Source organism: Tetrao urogallus, assembly GCF_951394365.1.
Source record: "Tetrao urogallus genome assembly, chromosome: 2".
NCBI classification, from domain to species: domain Eukaryota; kingdom Metazoa; phylum Chordata; class Aves; order Galliformes; family Phasianidae; genus Tetrao; species Tetrao urogallus.
This window is the reverse complement of record NC_136814.1, coordinates 71,456,816-71,479,487: the sequence shown is the minus strand read 5'-3', so window position 1 is coordinate 71,479,487 and position 22,672 is coordinate 71,456,816. Positions and strand designations below refer to the sequence as shown.

The following is a 22,672-nucleotide window of genomic DNA, read 5'->3' as shown; positions in this document are numbered from 1 at the left end:
TTACTTGCATCCTTTTCTGTGGCTTGTGCAATGCAATTATTCTTTAAAGTAAAAATGAATAAGGATGGATTTGGAAGTAATTTAAATACAATGTTTATATTCTTGTTTGACAATTTATCACTTCTCTATATCAAAATAAACCTCTGAATTAACACACAGATGATGTCACATCATTTATTTTGTTTATTTAATGTTGTCTTTCAAGTTATGTTTTTTGGAAAAGTGATCTTCTTTTACAAATGCTTTAAATGTCAGCTGATTGTTAAATTGGTTTGACATCTAAAAGCTGAAACTGAAGACCAGTAATGTAGAACAGCAGAGTCTCTTATCTGTGGCATGGCAAAGAAGGAAGGTAGAGTGAGTAGACTGCATAGAATCAAAGGTAGTTTCTCATTGTAGAAGATGCTGATAAAAAATTTGGTCAATTTATTGCAGAATCACAGAATCATAGTAGTTATAAGGGACCTCTGGAGAGAATCTAATCCAATCTATCTGCTAAAGTAGATTCCCTGGAATAGGTTACATGAGAAAGTGTCTAGGAGAGTTTTGAATGTCTCTGGAGAAGGAGACTCCACAACCTCTCTGGGCAGCTTATTTCCATGCTATGTAACCCTCAAAATAAAGAAAAATTTTCCTCATGTTTGTATGGAACTTTCTGTGTTCCAGTTTGTTCCTGTTGCCCCTTGTTCTAATGCTCAGAGTCACTGGAAAGAGCCTGGCCCATCCACTTGGTCCCCACCCAAAGGATATTTATAAACATTGATAAAATCCCCTCTATTTCTCTTCTCCAAGCTCAACTGTCCCAGGTCTCTCAGCCCTTCCTCCAGGGTCTTAATCATCTTTGTGGCCCTCCACTGGGTACTCTCTAGAAGTTCCCTGTCTTTTTTTGGTATGGAGTAGCCCAGAACTGGACACAGTCATCCAGGCCTCACCAGGGCAGAGTAGAGGAAGAGGTGTATTGTACCTCCCTTGACCTGCTGGCCGTGTTCTTTATGATGCATCACAGCATACAGTTGGCTTTTGCCTGATTTCTTACTCTTAGGAATTCATCAATCTTGAATTTGGAAGGAGTGATGCTTGAATGTCAACCAGTTCTCTTGGCCCTCTTACTTGCCAAAGACCTAACCCATGGGGCACCTCCAAGTAGATCATTGAAGAGGTCAAAGTTGGTCCTCCTGAAATCCAGGGCTGCAGTCCTACTTATTGCCTCATTTCTTCTACAATCCCAAACTCTGCTATCTCATGGTCACTGGCTGCCCCCAATCTTTGCATTCCTAGCCCGCTTGTTCCTTCCTTGTAAGAACAAGGTCCAGCAACACGCTTCTCCCTGTTGGCTCCACTACCACATGTGCTAGAAAATTATCTTTTTTTTTAAGTCCCCCATGAGAACCAGTGCCTGTGATCATGAGGATGCTTTCAAGTGTCTGTAGAAGACTTCATCAACTTTCTCCTCCTGATCAGGCAACCTGCTGTAAATGCCCACAACTATGTCACTCATGTTAACCTTAATTCTCACTCATAAGCTCTCTACTCATTCCTCATCATTCTTTAGGCAGAGCTCCACACTTTCCAGTTGTTCTCTCACATTAAGAGAATTCCACTGGCTTGCTTTGATGGTCTGTATTTCTTAGTATGTAGCAATTCATTATAGTATTCCAGCCATGAACTGTCCTACCATGTCTCCATGATTGCAGTGAGATCTTGGCTGCAATCACACACAGATCTCTAATTCTTTATGTTTATTCAGGATATTCAGTTTCCCCAGTGGGATGTTTGAGGATTCCACATAGCTGTACATAGACTTGAAGTGACTGGCTTCCATGACTCATGTCATGGAAGGCAGTGAAGGAACGTCTGTCATTGATCTGGTTGTCATGGCTTATTCCCCAGTTGGTTGCAATGGTGTGAATATTACCATTTTGGATCCAATCCCCCAAGTCCTTCAGTTTAAAGCCTGTCTCATTTAGTTACCCTGGCTGCTACCAAAAATTGCCCTTTTATGGACAGGGAGGAATGGGATCCACCTAACGGGTTACAGTCATCACAGAAAAATACACATAAAAACCAAAACCCTTCCACCAGCACTTGCCATATAGACAACAGTTGATATGTGTTATGTCTGTTTCTGGATCCCCTCTTTCCTCGAACTGGTTGAATTAGTTTGACTTCATTCTGAGATTTTAGAACCATTTCAACTGTTAGCTTAAGGTGTTGTGTTTTTTTTTAATTATCTTATGCATATTTTCTTGTCTGAATGTTTCATCAGTTCATCAGTGTAAAATACATTACATTAGAAGAGAGGAGATTGCTACCTTTCCCTAATTCTTTTCAACTCTTTGTGACAGTTTTGCTTGTGTTTCTATGTCATCCTTTGCTTAAAAAAAAATATGTGGCTTACATTTAAAAGTTTTTATAAACCAGATGCAAAGCTACAATGCCCTTTTCTTGTGTTTTTTTTTCTTTAAGTACATATACTATGATACAGTTCCAGAAGAAAGATTTAGAAAGATTTGCACAACTTTAGCACAATATAATAAAATGGATGGAAACCAGAAACAGACGTAACTCTTACTTATAACCAGAAGTAAATTTTCTATTTAGTAACGTGTTTCATTTTTCATTTATTTAACACATTTTTCATTCAGTTAAGAGTTTAGCTTGAAAACGTGTTCATCAGAAGCTAGTCAGTCTAAGTTAAGTGATTGCTTTGATGGTTCCTTTTTTTTTTTTTTTTTAAAAAAAAAAAAAAAAAAAAAAGCCAGAAGATAAGCTGTATTTTTTTGCAACTAACTTGCATAGTGCATTTTAGTCTGATATGCTTGAAAGTCTTACCAGACATCAAGAGCTTGGTTATCTAATCTATAGGATGCATCTTGCAGTCTCAGCATGACTTTTTTTGCCTTCTGATATAATCACAGAGACAGCAGTATACAGTACTGTATAATTTTGATTGGAAAATTGGTATGATGTTCTAATAATTTTCATTTGTAAAAGCTAATGCACTGCTGCTTATACTTTGAAATACAAACCCATGGATCAATTCAGACTTTATGAAAAACACAAATATGTGTTTTTGATTACAGGCCAAGACCAGCTTTGACAAAATGTACTTGCAATATTCATCAAGCAGTAAACCATGAGTCCAGCAGGTCACTAACACATTGTGTTAGACAAAGCATCGAAAATCTGCCAGCCAACCAATAAAAATAAGTAAACAAATAAAACCCATAATAAATAAATAACATTATAAACAAAGATCTGATGAGAGTTTGTTTTTATCCAGAGTTCAAGCTCTCTGCTGTATGACAGCTTTCATCAAAAACTTCAGTTGGTGTCATTCTGAGGGGGTGGAGGAGCCTGAGGGATCATCAGAAAAACCAAGACAAAAAATTCAGGTGTAACGGTGTTTTCCAGATTTCACTGAAAATGCGAAGATTTTTTTAGGGAAAAATTGTGTTTGTGTGCCACATTAGTCTGTAATAATAAGAAAATATTCTGCTATCTCTAGTATTGCCCTCTTCTGAAGTCTGTTTTTAAACCATCTGTCCTCCACTGAGTTGGGATGTTATTCCTCAGATCATAATTCCTGATTATGTATTTATTTTTATCCTCTCCAGAAATAGCTGTTGACAAAAGACCTCAATGTAATACATCAAGTTGTTCTAAATTTCTTTCAGAATGTTTGACGTTCATTCAATCAAGGGGCTTTTTGAGCAAATATTCTTCCTAACCAGCGTGGTTGCCGTCTGTTAAATGCTGGGAGATGTACTTTGATTATGCTGTGTGATGTTGGTGCCACCGCTGCATGGTGCTGTGAGGAACCATCTGTGATCTGCAGATATTAAATCATGGAGGAAGCACATTGACCAGATACTTTTCATATAAAATTCCTTCCTTTCTCTTTGTTTTTCTGCAGCTATGGGAGATTTATCCTTGCCTCCTCTGTGTTAACGTGAAGAGCAGGTGACATTATGGAGCTGTTCAGAATTTCAGTCTTTGGGGCTGATGGCTGTTAGTGCTTATTCTGGCAATTTAAACACCTTCTCTTTGCTCTTTCAAGAAAAGGAAGAGAAGCTTCTATCCAACAGTTTAAGTAGATAATGAATGGGATTTGTCTTTAATCTACATCCCTGCCAGTGAAACTGGGTGTTCAGGTTGGGAGGTAATGCAGCAAATAGGCACCTCTGAAGGAATGTGATTCAGTTTTCTCCAGCACTGACTCCTCCAAGCAGGTGAAAAAAATTCTTTCTTCACTCTCCATTGCATATGCATAAACAGCTCCACAGTCATTGGGACAGCCACCCAATTCACACGTTCGAGATGTAGCCCATAAAACCTTCCAAAAAAACCCTCTTCGCACTTTCCCATCTTCCCTGTTGCTCTGCTCGATCTGCCAGCCGTGCAGCTCATTTGACATTTACAAGATTTCTTGTCAGTTTCATTTGGTTCTGCCATCCCATCCAGCAGAGCAGCGAAAGTGAAATTGCCTTAATTCAGTCTGTTTCTCTTCCCTGCTCTAGTCCCAGTGTTAACGAACCCGTGGAGTGGAAATGACAACAGTTCTTGTCACTTTCACACCTGGAGCTGGTCAAGGAGAAGGCTGCTGAGAGGGAGCAATGCAGGAAATTGGAAGGTGAAAACTGAGGCTGTGAAGGGGAGAAGAAGAGACATGTGAGCATACAGCAAGAACAGAGAGACTGGATAAACAAGCTTTTTTACCAAATGGCCTAAGTGCTTTTCTCCAGCCTGGGTGAATTCTGAAGAGCCTGTGGTCTAGAGCAGCTGACACTAATTTACAGGGGGTGCCAAGACAGAAATATTAGTCTATAAATGTAAATTACCTGGTACGAGGATGAAGAAAACATCTTGCTCAGTCTGTAGCTTTTGTCTCTGCAGGCTTGCTGCTGTGAGAAGGAAGGGGTCAAAGAACAGGAGGCCAAGATCCACTATAGGTTGCTGTCATTGGTTTGAAAAAGAAAGGACTATTTGTTCACTGAAGTTAAGCTTACGCATAATAAAACGTAGCTCACCATCTCAAATTTTGTGAGGTTTCATGGAACTAAAATTTGTACTGCATAGGTGCTCTAGATCAATCTGAATGGTAAATAATGAGCAAACAATTGCTTTGTAGCAAACTACTGCAGTTAAAAATACACTTCTTAACTCCTATGATCTTTTGTTATAAACCATGCCGGTGTATTATTTTATATATGAATCTGTATTTCTTACAGATGCTGTATGCATATGTAACTGTTGCAGTTGTAATATAAATGACTGGTATCGTATATATTTGCATATGCCCTGGTAACATTTGCACATATGTTTTGAATGAAGCTATGTTAATTGTATTACCTTCTTTTCCTCAGCTTCCAAAAGAACAGCCTTTATTTGAGACCTTGGGGTTTTTCTTTCTTTCTTTCTTTTTTTTTTTTTTTTTTTTTTTTTTTTTTTTTTTTTTTTCTTCTGAGACGTATTTTGTTTGCTTCACCCATCTAGGAATTAAATAGTTTTAATTACTTGGACCTGTATAAGCTTGCGGACCTCTTCAACCTCACTTTGTTGGAGAATGCAGTGGTTGACTTCTTAATAAAACATCTCTCTGAGCTATTGAAGAGTCATCCTGAAGAAGTTCTGGCACTCCCATACTGTCTCCTTCGAGAGGTTTTTAAAAGTGATAGACTCACTTCACTCAGTGAAGAACAAATCTGGCAGGTAAGAAGACTGGTGAACGAGCAGAATGTGTGATACTCTCTTAAACTATTGCAATGCATTGTTGTTTTGGATCCCTGAAGCAATCTCAAGTGAGAAGAAATGTTGAGGAAAAAGCTGCGAATAACAACTGCAGGAAATTTTAAAATTAATTTAAAAAAATGTATTGCATGAATGCAATTAGTTTGTTTGAAAGAAAACTTTATTTTATTGGTTAACTTGTGTTTTTTGGATGTGGCCAGAGATTTTCTTCCAGATTCACCTTCGACTGGTGGGAAGAGATGGCTGATGCATCTGACACAATTGTCATCATCTCTGGTAGGGCTAGTGCCACAAGGCTGGTAGCAAATCTGCTGCTTCAGTCTGTCCCGTTTGCTTCAGACAAGCTTAGCTCCATTACTTCAGCTAGCGCTTGAAATCCTTTACTGCGACTGACTTTGTCTGAAGGAAACTGAACTGCTCTACTCAAAGACGAGTGGAGGCTTTGGTGGAAGCTTTGTAGCAAGAAACTGTTGATGGCAAACATTTCCTTTAAATTAACTTGGATCCAGAAAAGCACCAGGTTGCCAACCATAGAATATTAACAATATTAAAGCATTGTCTTGCAACACCTAGTATGAGGGGAAAAAACATCTATTGTGTAAAGAGAAATACAAAAACTAAAACTGAACATGTCCCTGGAAACATTCCTATGAGATGTCTGTAAAAATTGCAGCTTGTGATATAGTGTAAGTTAATCTCTACAACGTTTGTTACCCAAACACTTCTTTTTTCTTTTTGCTGTTTTATAGACGGGAAGTATTTCAGGGTATTTTAAGGTGGAATATAATTTGCTTGAAAGAAATCTGTGCTTTCTTTTAGGAAGCTGGTTATCTTGGTCCATCAGAGAAGACTGAGAGTCTTTCTACTGATTTGTATTTCAATCTCTCTTATTCATCTACTTATCTTTTGGATTATTTTACTATACAATTTCATGAATATGCCATTGTTTTCTCAAAGTGTAAAATATGTGTTCACTTTGTAGGGCAATTCACCTTCCACGGATGAATAGTTTCATGCAGGAAGAAAGTATTCTTACAAAATGAAAATGCATCATTAAGCTCTTCAAACCACAAAGACGGTGTGCAGGTGCACCTTAATCCGTCAGGCTGATAACTGACACAGCATTTTCCAAAACTTTGAGGCTAGCTTATGGAGTATTCAAGAAGATATTTTCTGCAGATAGTAATATAGAGCTAGAGTGTTTCTTGTGAAGATCTCTGGAGGATGTCTGTACAACAGAAACTGCAGCAAACTATCTGTGATGTTTTTTGTTGTTGTTGTTTTATTTTGTTTTGTTTTTAGGCAGGATACTCTGGAGTCCTAGCCCACATTCTGTTTCTCATAAAGGGTTTTGATGTACAAGTTTGTATAGGAGGCATGTCTGATTGACTGATTTGCTTTGTTTTTCTGCAGATTCACTTAAATCTCCCAGCTATGTGCTTGTAGATACTTTCGCTAGAAAAGTAGCTGCAGAAAACCATTCAGGTATTATTTAAGGCCAGCTCTGTAATGAACAAGCATGCACAGGGTTGCGTCCAGGTACACTGTGCAACCTGCTGAAACAGTTCTGGAATTTGGGTTTTTAAATCTTGTCATTATCCTATCCTGCAGGAAGAACTCAGAAATGGCTTTCTTAATTGTGTACACTCCAGTCAATGGGCACTCTGTGGGGAAAAGCTTATGTTTCTGTCTCAGGACCATATTGAGGAGAGATACTCATAGGTAATACGCTGCTTTCTGAGTGATAACAAACTCCACACTGTCCATTTAAGTGTTATCATAATTGCCTCTCTAAAGGTTACTAATGCTGTTATGAAGAATTTTTTAAACTAGTTTTCTGCTGTAGGCAAAACGTGTGCATCTTTTAATTCAGTCTGTACACCCGGGAATAAATATGTATTTACAAATATTCCAGGTCTCTAGAATGAATTAAAAGACATACATACATATTTACCAATTTAGGCATTCAGAAAGCAATAAGAAACTGGTTTTGCTTTATCTTAGTAAATACGTAATTCCCTCATAGTCAACCCAATAGAAGAAAATCAAATCAGACCGACTGTATTGCCTCAAGTGTAGTTAAGTTCATCATTTTTGCTAAGGTTATAGTGGTAATGCAATATACCATGGAAGAATCTAATATTCAGCCCAGGGTGAAGATTGGGTATGCCAGAGGATTAGTGTCAGGGTGCTTTATAGAAGTGAAACTTGATGGACAGGTTGGAGACAGATCTACAGAATCTCATTAAATTGCTGAATTGTTCATTACTGAGCACTCTCACTGTAATAAAGTGCTCATTGACTTTGACAAATCCCCATCCCACGTCTTAAGGAAGAACAGCAAAGCAAGAGGTGTTGGGGAAGCTAGAGGAAATTGGCACAAAGTAGGAAAGATAATATAAAAGCTGATGGGGGATGCTGCCATTTGATTTGCCTGTCTTACCTGTAACTAGTGGTGCTTCCTCTGCATACATGCACACACGTGTTATGGCAAAATAAGCTCACAATGTCCCTAAGGCACCTTTACTAGGAGGGCTCCAAGGAAGCCCTAAGCATAAATTCAAGCTTCCCTCAACAATCCTCTGGAAAAGATGTCGCTGTCTGGAGAGCAGAGTTATTTTTGGTAATTTAAATTCCAAATGTCCACTGGGCAATTAAATCCTGCTGCACATAAAGATTAAGGCAGTTATTTTAACGCATCAAAATACACAGAATGATGTCTGAATGCGATATACACTGAAGTGATTGCATCTCACACCTGTCACATCTGGGATTTTTGTTAGACTACCAATTATAATTTGCCCAATTTCAGTCAATACTGTAAAATACAAGCTTGAACAAACCATGCTTGAAAAAATCAAACAGTAATATTAATGTCAATATGTTAGGATGTGGATTAGTGTAGTATGACTTGGTGATTCCTGTTGAATCTTTCAGGAGGAAAAAGGTGACTTGTAAACCTGGTTAAAGTGGACAAACGACATAGTTCACTTCTCTTATTACTTCTCAAAATCTTAAGAAACTCTTTGGTAGGCATCTTAAAATAGTGGAGAAAATAGACAGGAGATACAATTATTTGCTTCTTAAAGCAAGTAAGTGGAAAGAAAATCCAGCAGAAGCCCCCCATAGGCTAAGAGATGGGAGAGAAACTTGCGAGCCTTAATGTAATGATTGTTTTAATGAGGCTAAGCTTGTAATGATTATTAGGTGACACAGAATTTTTTTTTCATATTGATTTCCACATTTTACCAATGTGTGAGATTATGAAATATTACCTGTGATTTGTCAGCTGCATTAAGGTATGAGTTTGGCTGAATAGAAATAAAGGACGAAAATCAAAGAAGAATCCTGAAGATGTTGGAGGACAAAAAGCAAATTCTTTGCTATTTTTTCTATTCATCACAAGCTGCCCAGCATGTTTTATTCACAAGAATAATCATGATGAGGACATAAATGTCTAGTTTATCATGGAGTGAAAAGTGAATCCTTTCATAATTGGCCATTACTAGACAGGCTCATTGGCTCTACTTTAAGGAAGCAGATGAATTCTTTCTCTTGATAATTGAGAAGGTAACTGACACTGTACAAAAGAAAGCATTCTCAGAGATATCTGTCAAGAGAGAGCTTCTTGCTGGCAACATAGAAAGTAGAAACCAAGCCAAAATTTTAAGTAATAAACCCATTATTCGATGCTGTTAGAAATGTTGCTGCATGCACATGGTAGCAGGCTGTTACAATGAGCAATGCTCTGCCAGAGACAGACTCTCTGACATCTCCTGTGCATCTCCAGTGATGCCTACATCTTCCTATGTTGGATAGAAGTGTCGAGAAGTGGGTTGTCAAGTTCCACTTACAGACTTGCCATTCCATCAGTGCAGTACTTCAGCCTTTTGTGCTATTGATCGTTTGATTCTGAAGATCAGTTTTTAGTATGGAGAGAGCAAAATTCATGTTTCTCAGGGGTACATGTATATTGTGACAAAATGTGGACTAAGTGCTTTGGTAAATGTGAACTTAAGTTTTACTGCAAAATAAGTAACAATATAAAATAGTAAGTGAAAGAGAACATTTCAATAATCAAAATTGTGTTTAAACTGTGTATTAGCCCTTCAGTGTTCAAAAAATAAGCTTAAGTGCTCTCTTGGGCAATAAGTAAAATAATGTCTGGTGGTCTAATGCTCATCCCTCGTGAGTATTTAGCCTAAGTGGGAAACCACCACATTTAAATGTGTCTGTCAGCCTCTCATCACAAGGGGCATAGGAGAGAAAAAAGGAGTCTGACGCACATCAAGGCCGAGGTGATTTGGTAAAGCTACGTGAGAAAATTAACATTTTCTTGTGCATATTTTGCTGTGTTTTCATCTCCTTTTCATGAGCAGTCTATATAAGAGTTCCAAAGAGCCACTCGTGAATCACTGTGTCCACTGTACTGGTTCTGTGATGCTTGTGCTACGTATCATTGCTAGCTGTGAGCGAGATTACATTACTCCCAAACAGAAATAGTGTGAAAACAGAATCTGTGTTAGGATTTAGATTTCACCAATACAGAGAGCAAATCAGCAGTTGTAGGACAGAAGCTTCAAGGAGATCTGTGTTCTCAGGAGCTGGAGACTGGGCAGGGCATGTGCCTGCTGCAGAGGATTGAGGCAGTGGATTTAGGCAGCTGAATATCACACCATACTCTGTCGATGTGCTCAGGTCATATGCATTCCTCATGTAATTCCTTGTAAAAACATTACAGAATGGTTTAGATTTTGGAAGGGGCCTTAAAGAATTTCTGCATCGCTCATAATATATTTACATTTTGACTTACAGTGAAAATGAATGCTACCTCTTTTGTACTGTCCCCTTAATTTAGGAAGCACCTTTCTCCCTTGGTCTTCATTAGTTTAAATCTAGTGTCCTCCTAGTCTTAGCCTTTCTGTAAAGTTTCGTGCGCTTTATGTATGGCTTTGGTCTGAACTTCATAAAGTTTCTGCATGTCATTTCTTGAGTAGTGGCTCATTTTATTTTAGTTTTTATCAACAATGGCAGTATCAAAAGGGGTTTTCTATATTAAAAATAAGTTTCTGCTAGGAGCAATTGTGTGTTCTCCTAGTTTTCTTTTTGTTACATGCCAGTACCTATCAGAAAACTTGATTATTTTGCTGCCACTGCTGTGAGCAATAGTGGAATTACTGGAGGGCATTACTTTTGCCTCAGTGTCCTACAGCAAAATTGCCTCACCTTATTTATCAGAGATTAACTTCAGAAAAGTATTTAGGAAGGCTGCTGTGCCCACAGCTATTGAATTTAGGTCACTTCTTCAGCTAAGCAAGGGATGTCTGTTTTGATTTAGAAAGCCAAAAAGAGGACATCAAGGTGTGCACACAGCAAGACAGCTTCAGTGATATTGCATTCTGCATTTGAATTAATCTGTTGTAGTGGCTTCTGCATTGACTGCTTGGCTCTTTGGCATCTGAAGAATAGCTGTGGAATTGTATAATATACAAATGTATGTTTACATGATAGAAAACTGCTTTTGCCATATTGTGGGGAAAGCAGGACACGGTTGGAAATACACATTGCCTTCATTTTTAAGCTAAAGAGCAGCATAAAAAAAGTCTAAAAACCACAGATAACAACAATCAAATGAGAGTCTGGTGTTACAATCTTAGTTAACGTCTTCCATTCAGATACAAATATCAGTAATCTCTAGACTTTTAGCATCCCTGAAAAACTGTTTAGTGCAGTTTCTGATGGGTTTAAGCTTGTTGAAAATTATTGAAAATTAGAAACTCTTTTGAGAATCTGCAGCTCTGTATTTCATTCAGTTTTCTTTTGAGAGCTATCATTGCCTCTATTTGTAATTTGGAACCAAAGAAGACAGAGAAAGAAAATTAAGCTTCAGGTTAGCTAAAACTGTACACACCTTGAGATTCACATTTCAGCAGCTGCTGTTGTTTCAGCTTGCTTCAGATAAGATTTAATTTTTAGTAATAAACTTGTTTTTTTTAATCTTGCAGGAGGAAAGTTCTGACATTCCCAATTCACTAAATACATCTGAGATCTTAAAGCCATTTTTGCAAGTACATTTAAGTGTTTAGATTACTTTTAAAAGTAAATGATATTGTTAGGACAATTAGTTGATTTTGAAAAACTAACATTTAAAAGTAATGAGTCCTGCATTAATCTGAATGTGGGGATTAAAACAAAAATTAAAACTAAAACAGAATCAATGAAACTGATATATTTAAGATGTTATTTGACTGAAAGGGAAATTACTCTGTTCCCAAAGAAGCTGAGTGAGCTTTTGCTAGCGTGCTTGCTCTTTGTTTTTGTAATTAGAGTAATGTAGGAAAAAATCCCTAACTTAAAAATCAGCTGAAAGGAATACCTTCATAAAAGCATACACTTATGCTAATGTAAGTTCTTCATGGAATTTAAAAAAAGCAGAATTAAATTGTCTGCTGATGAGAAAAGGCCTAAATGTCCCAGAAATTACTGTTAGTGGCTCCGTCCGTATAGCAAGGTTCCAGCAATGCTTCAGAGTTGAAGTACCAAGTTTGTTAATGCTTAACCTGGCCTTCAGCAGCTGGTGTTTGATAGTTGCAGGAATTAAGTGGATAGGAGAAAGAAGAGGAAATTCAGGCAGACCCAGAAAGGTAAACTGATGCAGTCAGAGAGCTGAGGTCATTAAAATGGTAAAGAACAACAAAACAAAAATAAAGTTATTCTTGCAGCTAAGGTGCTGGTGGTATCGCTGGTGTAAAACAAAACAAAACAACAGCCTGGTGATTTCACTTGGAAAAATTGACCTCGGTTATTTTATGGTAACGTGACATGTTGAGAGTGTGCATATGTATAAACCAAGTAAGAAGAGTATGTACTTTGATGTGCATTTTTGGGTGTGACCTAAGGTATTAGTGACATACAAGTCCTGTATAGCTGTTGTCAAGATTATTATAGAAAATGATACATTTTTATGTGATTTGTTGGATTTGCCTATTAAATCCATAGAAAATTATACCCTAACAATAGGGAAGAAAGGAATAGGAATGTTTTATATTTAAGAACCACTTAGACTAATTTTCACAGAACTATGCTGCATATTTTATAGAATTTTGTCTATTTTGTACCTATTTCATTCTCTGACAATTTTTACTGATGAAAGCTTGTAGATTCCTGTCTCCATAGAGAGCCAGTATAATTTTGAAATATATTTCAAGGGAACAAAGAGAGGAATAGCAATAAAAACAACACGTATCGTATTGTGAAAGATTGTCATTTCCAGTTAAAATTATATACCAGCACCTATTTTTAATGCTGTGTGGCTGTGTAAACTTTTAGCTCATTTGATGTCAGCCTGAATGTTTCCTCTAAAAATTAAAAAATCATCATCATAATAAATATATATATGAGGAAATATATATATATGAGCGATTCTAGATTTTGAAATGATGACTGCTGGGTCAATGTGGGGGTTTTCTGCCTCCGTGTCCCATGCATGCTGTTCTTGCCCTGTTGGAGAAATGAGAAGATTATTTAAGTTGGCATAATGCTATGATAAACTTTAACCTCTTTAAACTAAATATCAAATCACAGTTGAGACCCTAGTTAGATAGCTCTCTTTATGAAGAGATAAGCCGTTTATTGCAACTTAAAAAAGAAATAAACAACAGTAACAGAAAACAACTGGCTGTGGATAAGGGTTGTTTGTGTTCTTTAATGCTCTGTACGTCTGGACCTATTTGAAAGGAAGAAGCAAGATCCAGACATGAATTTTTGGGTTTGGTTTCATTGCTTTGCTCAGGTTAGACTGTCACCCTCCACTTCTTTCTGATGATCTTGTTGAAAACAAAAGTGACTTTGATTGCAGCAGTGAGTATAGCTTTTCCAGTGTGATCATTCCCAGCTCATTTCTTTATTTGTGCGCTTCCGGGTGTGATAGCTATTGCAGGGCACAAGTTGTCAGTAGATGAGGTACTTGTGAAGACTATTGCAATAGGGGCTGCACACTAGCTCATGTAGGTTTTAAACACAGCTGTACATATGGAGAGGTAGGGACTGCACTAGGCTTTGCTCATGCCATCCATCATAGCAGAAAAATGAGTTAGGTGCAAGAAGTGCATCTGTAGATTTGCATTTGTAGAGGAGCTCCAATTGACTACACAGGAAACTGCTTCATGGTTTGAGGACTTGATTGTACAGGAGTGCCATTCTCTAGAAGTACAACACAAAACAGTTTGGCCTGTGCTGCTCCAAGAAGGTTAAGAACATAGTGTTTTATAGTCAGTATGGAGATATGCTTTTCAGCTACAAAAATGTGTTAAATACTTTTGTCATATGATCCATTCTGTCCATCAGTATGGACGTTTCAGATACCTACATATCAGCAGGCTGCATTCTTTGGCATGGAGCACAAAAGTCTTCATGGGACTTTGGTAGTGGAGATGAGACTCAGTTGTGGACAGGGTGAAGGGACGGAAAATTTTGATTGTGTCAACTGTTGCCGTCTTCTGTCATTTCACTTAATTTTTCTCTCTCTGAGTTCCCATGTCTAGAAAATGATTGAAATGTACACTTCTCTCAGAGAAACTCAAGTTTTAGTGCTTATAAATTGCTTTGAGATACTTGGAAGGAAAGTGCTATATAATTTTGAAGTTCATATTCCCCAGAAGGTGTAAAATGGCAAACTTCCATGAGCTGTGATAATTTACAACAGCTGAGAGTTTACCTTCTGTCCCTACCTTACTTCACTTTGTGCTTGAGTACATGAAAAGTTTAGTTTTTCTGTTTTAGAAACTTATTGCTTTAATATAATATGATGTATTACCATATATAATGTTATGTATTAATGAAGTTCAGTTTTCCTCTTACAAAGCTGATTTTTTTTTTTTTTAATCATAGTAATTTTATTGCAAGTCTAAAAAGCTGAAATATTTTTATTGAGGTTAATCAATATCTTCTAGGTACACATCTGTCAAGTCTCATTTCCATTAACAGTTAGGAATAGCATAACAAATACCAAGGATAAGGTGCTTAAAAGAATCACAGAATGACTTGGGTTGGAAGGAACCTTAAAGTTCATCACAGTTTTGAGAAGTATACCCTTAATTCCTAGCTTTTTATAAAAGGCCATTTTTTTTCTTATATGTTTCAGTAAAATCCTTGAACTTTCTTGTAAGATGAATCTACCACTGTCTCTTCCATAATGTTTTTGATAAAATAAGAATTTTTTGGAGGCCAAATATCAGAGGCCAGTATCATTATGCCACACCAGAGAGTTTGAAAGCTTATGGTAAAGCACTGGACTGAGAACGCAGGGTCTATAATTGGCTGGTGGAAAGATTGTCTTTGGGATGAGTAATTCTTCCTGTCCTCATAAAGCTGCTGAAATATTTATTAAAAATATTGAGACAGAGATACAGCTGTTAAAATTGCTACTAATGAATATTTTTGACTGAGAAATCTGATGAAGTCATGTGGGTTATTTGTCCTCCTTGTATTTACTGAACACTGTGGGTTGCTCCAAAAATAGTGCCTCCTATTTATTTGCATAGAAACTACAACAGGAACAAAGAATGCAATAACACTATGTGATAGAGCAAATTCTAAGCTACAAAACACTGTTGTTGTTGTTTTTTTAACAGTCACCACTATTAGCTATGGCATTTTTCACCAGCGAAGAAGAAGAGCGGCCAACGGACATAGTGGAACACAGGAAGTTCCATACAAAAATGAGGAAAAATTTCTTTACTTTGAGAGTGACAAAGCACTGGAATAAGCTGCATAGTTTACAATAAGCTGAATAGTTACAAAGTTTCCTCTAGGAGATAATAAAAGAATGACTGGACAGTTTCCTGTGTAATCTATTCTTGTGCACCTTCTTTAGCAGGAGGTTGGACTAGATGATCTCTCGAGGTCCCTTCTAACCGCTACGATTCCATAATTCTGTGAAAACTAACCGACAAGTGTAGAACAACTTAACAGACCAAGAGTTTCCTGATGTAGTGACAAATATGCTGCAACTGTTGCACAGACTGATGAGAGACCAGGACTAGGTGCACTAACAAGTGTCTTCATGCTCCAGATATAATGAATAGTGGAGTTTTCTAACCTTCCTATTGAGCTCCAAACTCACTTAAGTCATAACTCCTTTATATTTGGCTTCCTTCTCTCTGATCTCCTGTCAGATCCTTTGCTTCTCCCAGCTCAGTCTATCTGCCGAGCTTGGGCTGTGCTTGGATAGGTAGTGGTTACAAATGAATCTGGAAGGCTGCATGTCTTGTCTTTCCTGACATCTGTTTTCTTAGGCTCCAAGTTTGGGTGTGGACTTTATCTGCCCACCTTGTACACAGAGTCTCTGCTCTGCTGCTTGAATATACGTTGTGTTCCTTGTGGTGGGGACACTGGGGAGTAAATGTGAGACTTAGCCATTTGTTTGCTATTTGCATACAGAGAAATGTTTTTTTTTTCTGAGCCTTTGCTCCATCCAGTAGTATGCAGTGGCAAATTCCCAAACTTTATTTCCTTTCTCCATTGACCTATTAGCATTGTTTTGGGATTGTTACCAGAAGTTCACTAAATCTATATTGTCAACAATGTCTTTATACTCGGAAAGGTTGGACTTCGAAACAGGAGGAAAGGTGGAATTCAGCTGTCGACTGAGTGAAAGAACTGGAGAAAATACTTACTAAGCCACTGAAAGGCTGGGCAACTTCTGTTACACTTTGTTTATCTAGGATTTGGAACTGGTGGATATCACTTGGTGTGGGTTTGGAGTCTTCATGCTATCTGTGGGGAGGTAGACTTCCTTCACTACAAAAAGGAAAAAACCACCCTCGTTCCCTATCCTTATGTGCTGACTTACTGCAACAATAGAAAGAGCTGGTTGAAAGGAAAATACAGGCAGCCTATAATAAAAGAGGGATAATTTGAAAATATTGTCTAATTACTTGGTTTGTATTTAAAATCAGTTTACAGCTCCTTTTCTTTTCAGAAAATCTGCTACTGAGAATGTACTTACATCACCAGTGGGCTTCAACAGATGAAAGTGAAACAGAAACAAGTGGAGATGGCACCCTCTGTGTCAGCAAGAATGTTCAAGTCTGCTCTTAGTTTTTTTTCAGTTTAGGATACTCATTGTTTTCCACTTGGACAGGCGTTCTACTCACAACTTTTAAGGAATTAAAACTTCTATTATGTCTTGTGAGGGCATGGTACAAGAACCAACATGTCTTAGAAGCCTTTTGTATGTGGATCTGTCTTCTCTCCACTCCTCTTTCAGACAAACAATAATCTTTGCTTTTCAGCTGCTTTCTTGTTTTGGTATGCTGACCTGAGCACTGTCATGCATTTTGTGATGCCTGATGGAATAAATCACATCTGATGATGGCCAAGATCAGAGAGCAAAAGATTTTCCATTCATCACTTGAAGTGGTTGTTTTCTTCAAAGGTAGAAAGAGCTGCTTTTGATTTACACTACCTTCCTGACAGAGCCTGGGGAGGGTGGGAAGCCATGTGGCTGGAGCTGAGCGAGGCCAGGAGTGGAAGTGAGCTGTAACTGGGGCGGTGCAGGAACCCTTCATCTTTTCCAAATCTTGCCAAAGCAGCCCTGATTTTTCTTTCTTTCCTTCTTTCCTTCCTTCTTTCCTTCCTTCTTTCCTTCCTTCTTTCCTTCCTTCTTTCCTTCCTTCCTTCTTCTTTCCTTTATTTTTTAGTTTATTTTTTTTGTTTACTTTTCATGAGTGAGGCACTTGATTCTGTGCTAATGAGCAATGTAAGAATGAGATAAATTCATTTTCCCATCCTTTACAATGTGGAATGAACAACCCACCAGAAAACTAAATATTGATGCTGTCTGCTGCACTGATAATTGGTCTCTGCTTTCATCTCCAAACAATCCCTTGCTTGGATTCCATTATTCATTCTAAGCAGAAAAGGATTATTAATGCAGTGTTCTTCATTTTTTTTCCTTTGGTGTGTGTATGAACAAGAGAGCAATACTGCAATAAATGTATTGGCTAAGAGAAAACATTTGCAAGAGATCCTTGCCCATTTTTTTAATCTTCTCTTATCATGAAGAATGTGTGCAGTGATAAATCGTTCTGCTAATCAAACAGCACTGAAAGGTTAGGTCATTGGAAGTCTTTAGTCATTTTGTGCTTTTCAAGAGTGAATTTGTTAAAATTATGCTGAATATCCACTTAAAGCCTCAGCTGAAAACCCTACCTGTGTTTTATAACTCTGCACTGTCAGAACTCATAATAAGTCAAACATTCTTTCAGAGGTACTCATAAGGGAGAAAAAACCCTGTAAATTTAAGAGTAATTTCAGATTGTAAATGAAAAAGAGAGGCACGACTGTTCATTTGCACCAATCATGCCTTCCTTTCATCTGCTCTGATTAGGCCTGGTGCGGTTTCATCAAACTACTCCATCACCGAGCTGTCACTCCAGTCGTCTGTTGATTGAAAACAATCAGGGCTCTGATGGCACAATTATTCTGACCCTTTAACTAGAGGCTGCTGTGATAATGAAAGGTTGATTATGATAGTTTGTGCCTCTTTCAGTTTGCCAAGAAGGTTAATTTGGGCATCAGACGGATGTTTAATGGGCGCTTGCTGGCTACACTGAGGTAAATGAGAACGTGCAGTCTTCGATATTGCATGGATATAGTTTGGCTGTCAATCATTGTCATTTTGAGTTTGTGCCTCACACTCTGGAAATCACATTTTATTTTTTCCTTGGGATTTAATTTATTCTGTGCCCTGAGGAAGTTCTTTCGCTCCATGACCTTCACAGTAGCTTTCTCTGTCTTTTTTCCCTTCCCTCAAATGGAGCCCAAAGGCATAATATATCTAGAGGAACATTTTTCTTTCATTTTCCGCATTAGGGGGGGAAAAAAAAGAAGAAGGAAATTTTAAAATCCCTGTTTATCTACTCACCCCGAACAGAGTAAATGTTTTAATTCTGATTGTAAAATCAGGATGTGCAAATGAAAGCTTGCCTGCTTGCTAATGCAGCACCACACCAGGGGCTGCTTACATACATACGCATTTGTAAAACTGACAAACAGGTAATTTTAAAATGTCGCTGTGTAAAGAGGTTGGGGGATGGCACAGCAATATTTTCAGAGATTGCGCACGTATGCCTCAGCCTGGTGCCTTAAAAAGACGGTCTCAGTCACCGTAGTACAACTTTTTGAGTTGGAAAGTCTCTCTTCAGGGTTCAGGGGCAAAAGACATTTCATTGCTGATTCAGAGATTATTAATATTTACTGTGTTCAGATGGAGAGAATCCTATGCATAATTTTGTAGTTGTTTGGCTCAAGGTGCAAAAGAAATGCAAATATCTCATAATTTTGATTGTTCTACATGCAGCTCATTACAGTCTTATTTTTATGCACATTCTTAATTCAAAATAAAAAGATGAAGAAGATTTCCCTCCTTAAGGCTCTAGGTTTGGGTCACTCATTTCCCATGCTGAAAAATGTAAGGTACTACCTGATTGATACAACTCACATTTACTTGATGACTTCTGTGCTAGCTTTCTAAGAGTATTTGTGTGTAATCCATGGCTTTGAAAAATTGAGGGTGTTTTTGTTTTTCCACAGAAAGAATTCTTTACTCGTATGCTTTTATTACATGGTTGATACAGTCCAATTAGTTCGCTGTAAGTAAAATGCTTAAATTGATATCCTGAACCCTCTGGGTTTTGTCCTCTGTAGTCCGTACAGAAAGGAGGACTGAGACCCTTTAGAAATCCAAATTCACGTCCATTGAAAATCTCTACTCATTTTAGTACATGAAAATTTCTACAGAGTATTTAATGGATTTTAAATCAGAGCTTTGGTAGAAGTCCTGACTTATCCCTAGGTTATGCTCCTGTACTTGATGTGAAAAGCTAGAATGCTGCTGCAGATAACCATCTATTGAGAGATAGTGGTTTTGAGGCAAAAGGTTTCTGTCTGCAAAGTCTGCTGAAATAAACTCCATGAAGACTCCAAATCATGTTCAAATTAATAGTCAACATTTTAAGGGGACATGCAGCAATATGGTGTAAGCTGAAGCCGTATACTGAACTAGTAAACTCCAAGTTCTGCTTTGTGAAGTTCCCTGGCCTCTCTTAAAATGATTGCAGTAGTAGCTTCCACAACACAGCTTGTCTTATTTATCAGAGCTGTAGCACTGGCCAACATATTAATGTTAAGAAGATATGAATTTGATTTATTCTTCTTTTTTTTTTTCTTATGTTAAGCAACAAAAAGACCATTCAGGTGACATTTATGTTGAAATTAGAGGTTTGTGGGTGCTTTTCGGTTTACTTTCTTATCCTTCTTCGCCTGATATGTATCATCATCAGATTATCATGCAGAAAGCTGGTAATTGGTGTTGAATATATCTGGTCGCACTCCGGGAGAATACTTCCTTCCACTTTTGTTTGTATTTTTAAATTTATCCTTTCTCCTAAAATGGGATTGCTTGCTATGTTATTTTACATAAGATTTCCACTTGTTTTACTGAGAAAGTGGAAATTAATCTATTAGAAACTTATATATATTTCTGTTCAATTGTTGCTAGAAAGAAGAAAAACAGCTCAGTTTTTCCACCATGTGTTTGCTTCATCTCAGTTATTAGGAACTGTAGATGGTATAAACTAACATAATTCCTTTGCAGTCTTTGGGTCTCTGATGTGAATACACAGGCTGAAGTTTAGACAAAGATGACTTCAATGGAGTTCCCAAAACCTCTTGAGAAAGGAGTCCAAGGACTCTGTAGAAACAAACTTTCCCTGTTGCTGCCTTTGTGATTTAAAGTTTCCAAATGAACTTGGTTCTAACAAGTACATCAAACTTTGCACTGTAGCCTTGCCTGTTCAGCATCTTCCTTGAATCAAAGCTGTAATTGGCAGCCCAAAAAAACCTGATAGCTATCCATTACAGGGATGTCTTCAACAGGAGTGAAGCTCCTAATTCAGCTTTAACCTGCACTGCCCCTTTGCCTTCTCCAGCTGTGGTATATATATGGTACATAGATCATAATGGCAGAGAGGGAAGGGCTGAGTTCCTACACTGTTTGAGTCAGGCTGTTGAAGCACTATGCTGGAAGCAGAAGCTGCCATTGTACGTACAGTGGAACCACAATCCAACATGAAGGCACATTTAGATGTATACTGCAACTGCACACAGTACGTTTTCTGTCTGTTTCCTGATGTTTTGAGAATGTACTCCATTGCTGCATCAAATAATATAACCTTGGAACAGAAAAATCCTCTGGGTAAAGGCTTCAGAATAAGAAAAGTAATCTGGCTTGAAAATTCTGTCCTTCTGAGATTCTACTTTTGTCATTTACTTAGTTTAGAAGATGAATATGGCAAAATATATTATTTATTAAAGTTAATATAGGTACTTGGCTGTAGCTTCCTTTTTACACACACTCATACATTAAAATTAATAGGAAAAGAAGCTTCTTACAGTTTAAACAGAATTTGCCTGTATGATACTAGCAGTAGGAGTCTTTCCTTATTTTTGTAAATTATTTAGCAGCGATACGAATATTTTAAAATTCCAAATTGTGGACAGTCTCTTTGTTTTCACTTCCTTGCTTGTTTGCGCTTTAAACATAGATGTAATTTCAAGTGCTATTGGTACCTCCTTAGAGAAGTTTGAATGTCTCTCCTTGCAGTGTCATACAGTATATAATGGCTTTGTGTTTATTTTGCCAGTTCTGATTGTAGTTGCTAATCACTACTGCCCAATAGGCTGAAAAATGGACACCGTAATTAGTGCATAGATGGGGTCAACTTTTGAGTTTCCTTGAAGGCACCAGATTTCTAAGACTAAATTAAACAAATACTTAGTAAAGGTGGAACTTACACTGATAAATATACAGGTGTTTGCTAATATATTATGTGTAAATTTCTGTTTTCACTATGTGTACAATTTGCTTTTGCCTCCTTTACAGTAATGGAAATTTAGAACAGTATTACAGTCCATCAGTGACTATTTCTTCTACATGCAAAAGACTTGTTTGGAAATTTAATTTTCTTTCTTCTGATCTTCTCCCCCTTCAGCTTTCCAATAGCTGTCAAACCATCCACTGACTAGAGTGTCAGTTCACTTCACAGATAACTCAGTTTTCTTCCATGCTCCATGGTGTGAGACAGCACATTCTGCTAGAGAGCACTGTAACAATGCATGCTGCATCAGAAATGTATGAATCTAAGGCTCGTTTTGTGAGTTCCCCTAAATCCATATAACCAGCTTCATAGCCCTGTGTCACAACCTAGGAGATTGTCATGTGTTCTCTGAAAAATATATATAAATACCTACATCTGTAGCTTTAATACAGCGTAATTATTTTTTAAGGAGCGTCTCAAATAGAGATTATGGAATTTAAAGTCAGGTAACAGTCATTGTTATCATTAGCAAGATGAAGACATAAAAACAGTATTGCTTTTAGCTCGTACCACCTTTTCTGTGCCTTGGCATACCAAGAATTAGGTGTCGGTCACAGAAACACAGCATCCACTACAGTCAAATTGTGTTCAGCAGTAGATTGAGTTAGTCTGGACAAGCGATTCTGAACAGATTGTGATTCCCACATCTCAGTTACTTTCCTAAGACTCAAGAGAGCTTCTCTGCTGATTGTCAAATGCCTGCAGAATGTCCTGGTGATACAGTGATGTACAGGGTTCTTAATCCTGCCTCATAAATTACTGCAATTTACTACACTACTCCTCTGCTAAGTCTGAGTGATACTGAGTGATGGCGAGTAGCTCCTGTACAGAAAATACAACCCAGGATGCACTTCATTCTCCTGTTGCAGTTGCTAATCAAAAAGGAAACATGGAAGTAGGGTAGACCAAAGATACCTTAGGTGCTGCTTTTGAAGGATCCCTTGTAGTTTGAAACCATTTCCTCTTATCCTATTACAACA

At 37.6% G+C, this 22,672-nt stretch overlaps 1 protein-coding gene across 1 annotated transcript in view; it reads left to right on the top strand.

Annotated features, from left to right (window-relative positions):
* KLHL32 (kelch like family member 32) overlaps positions 1 to 22,672 on the top strand; it is a gene marked incomplete at both ends in the record, with an annotated part of 96,425 nt that overhangs the window by 54,207 nt on the left and 19,546 nt on the right. The window contains one exon of the mRNA XM_079532867.1: positions 5,497 to 5,712. Within this exon, the coding sequence (XP_079388993.1) occupies positions 5,497 to 5,712 (216 nt within the window). The remainder of the gene's footprint in view (positions 1 to 5,496; positions 5,713 to 22,672) is intronic.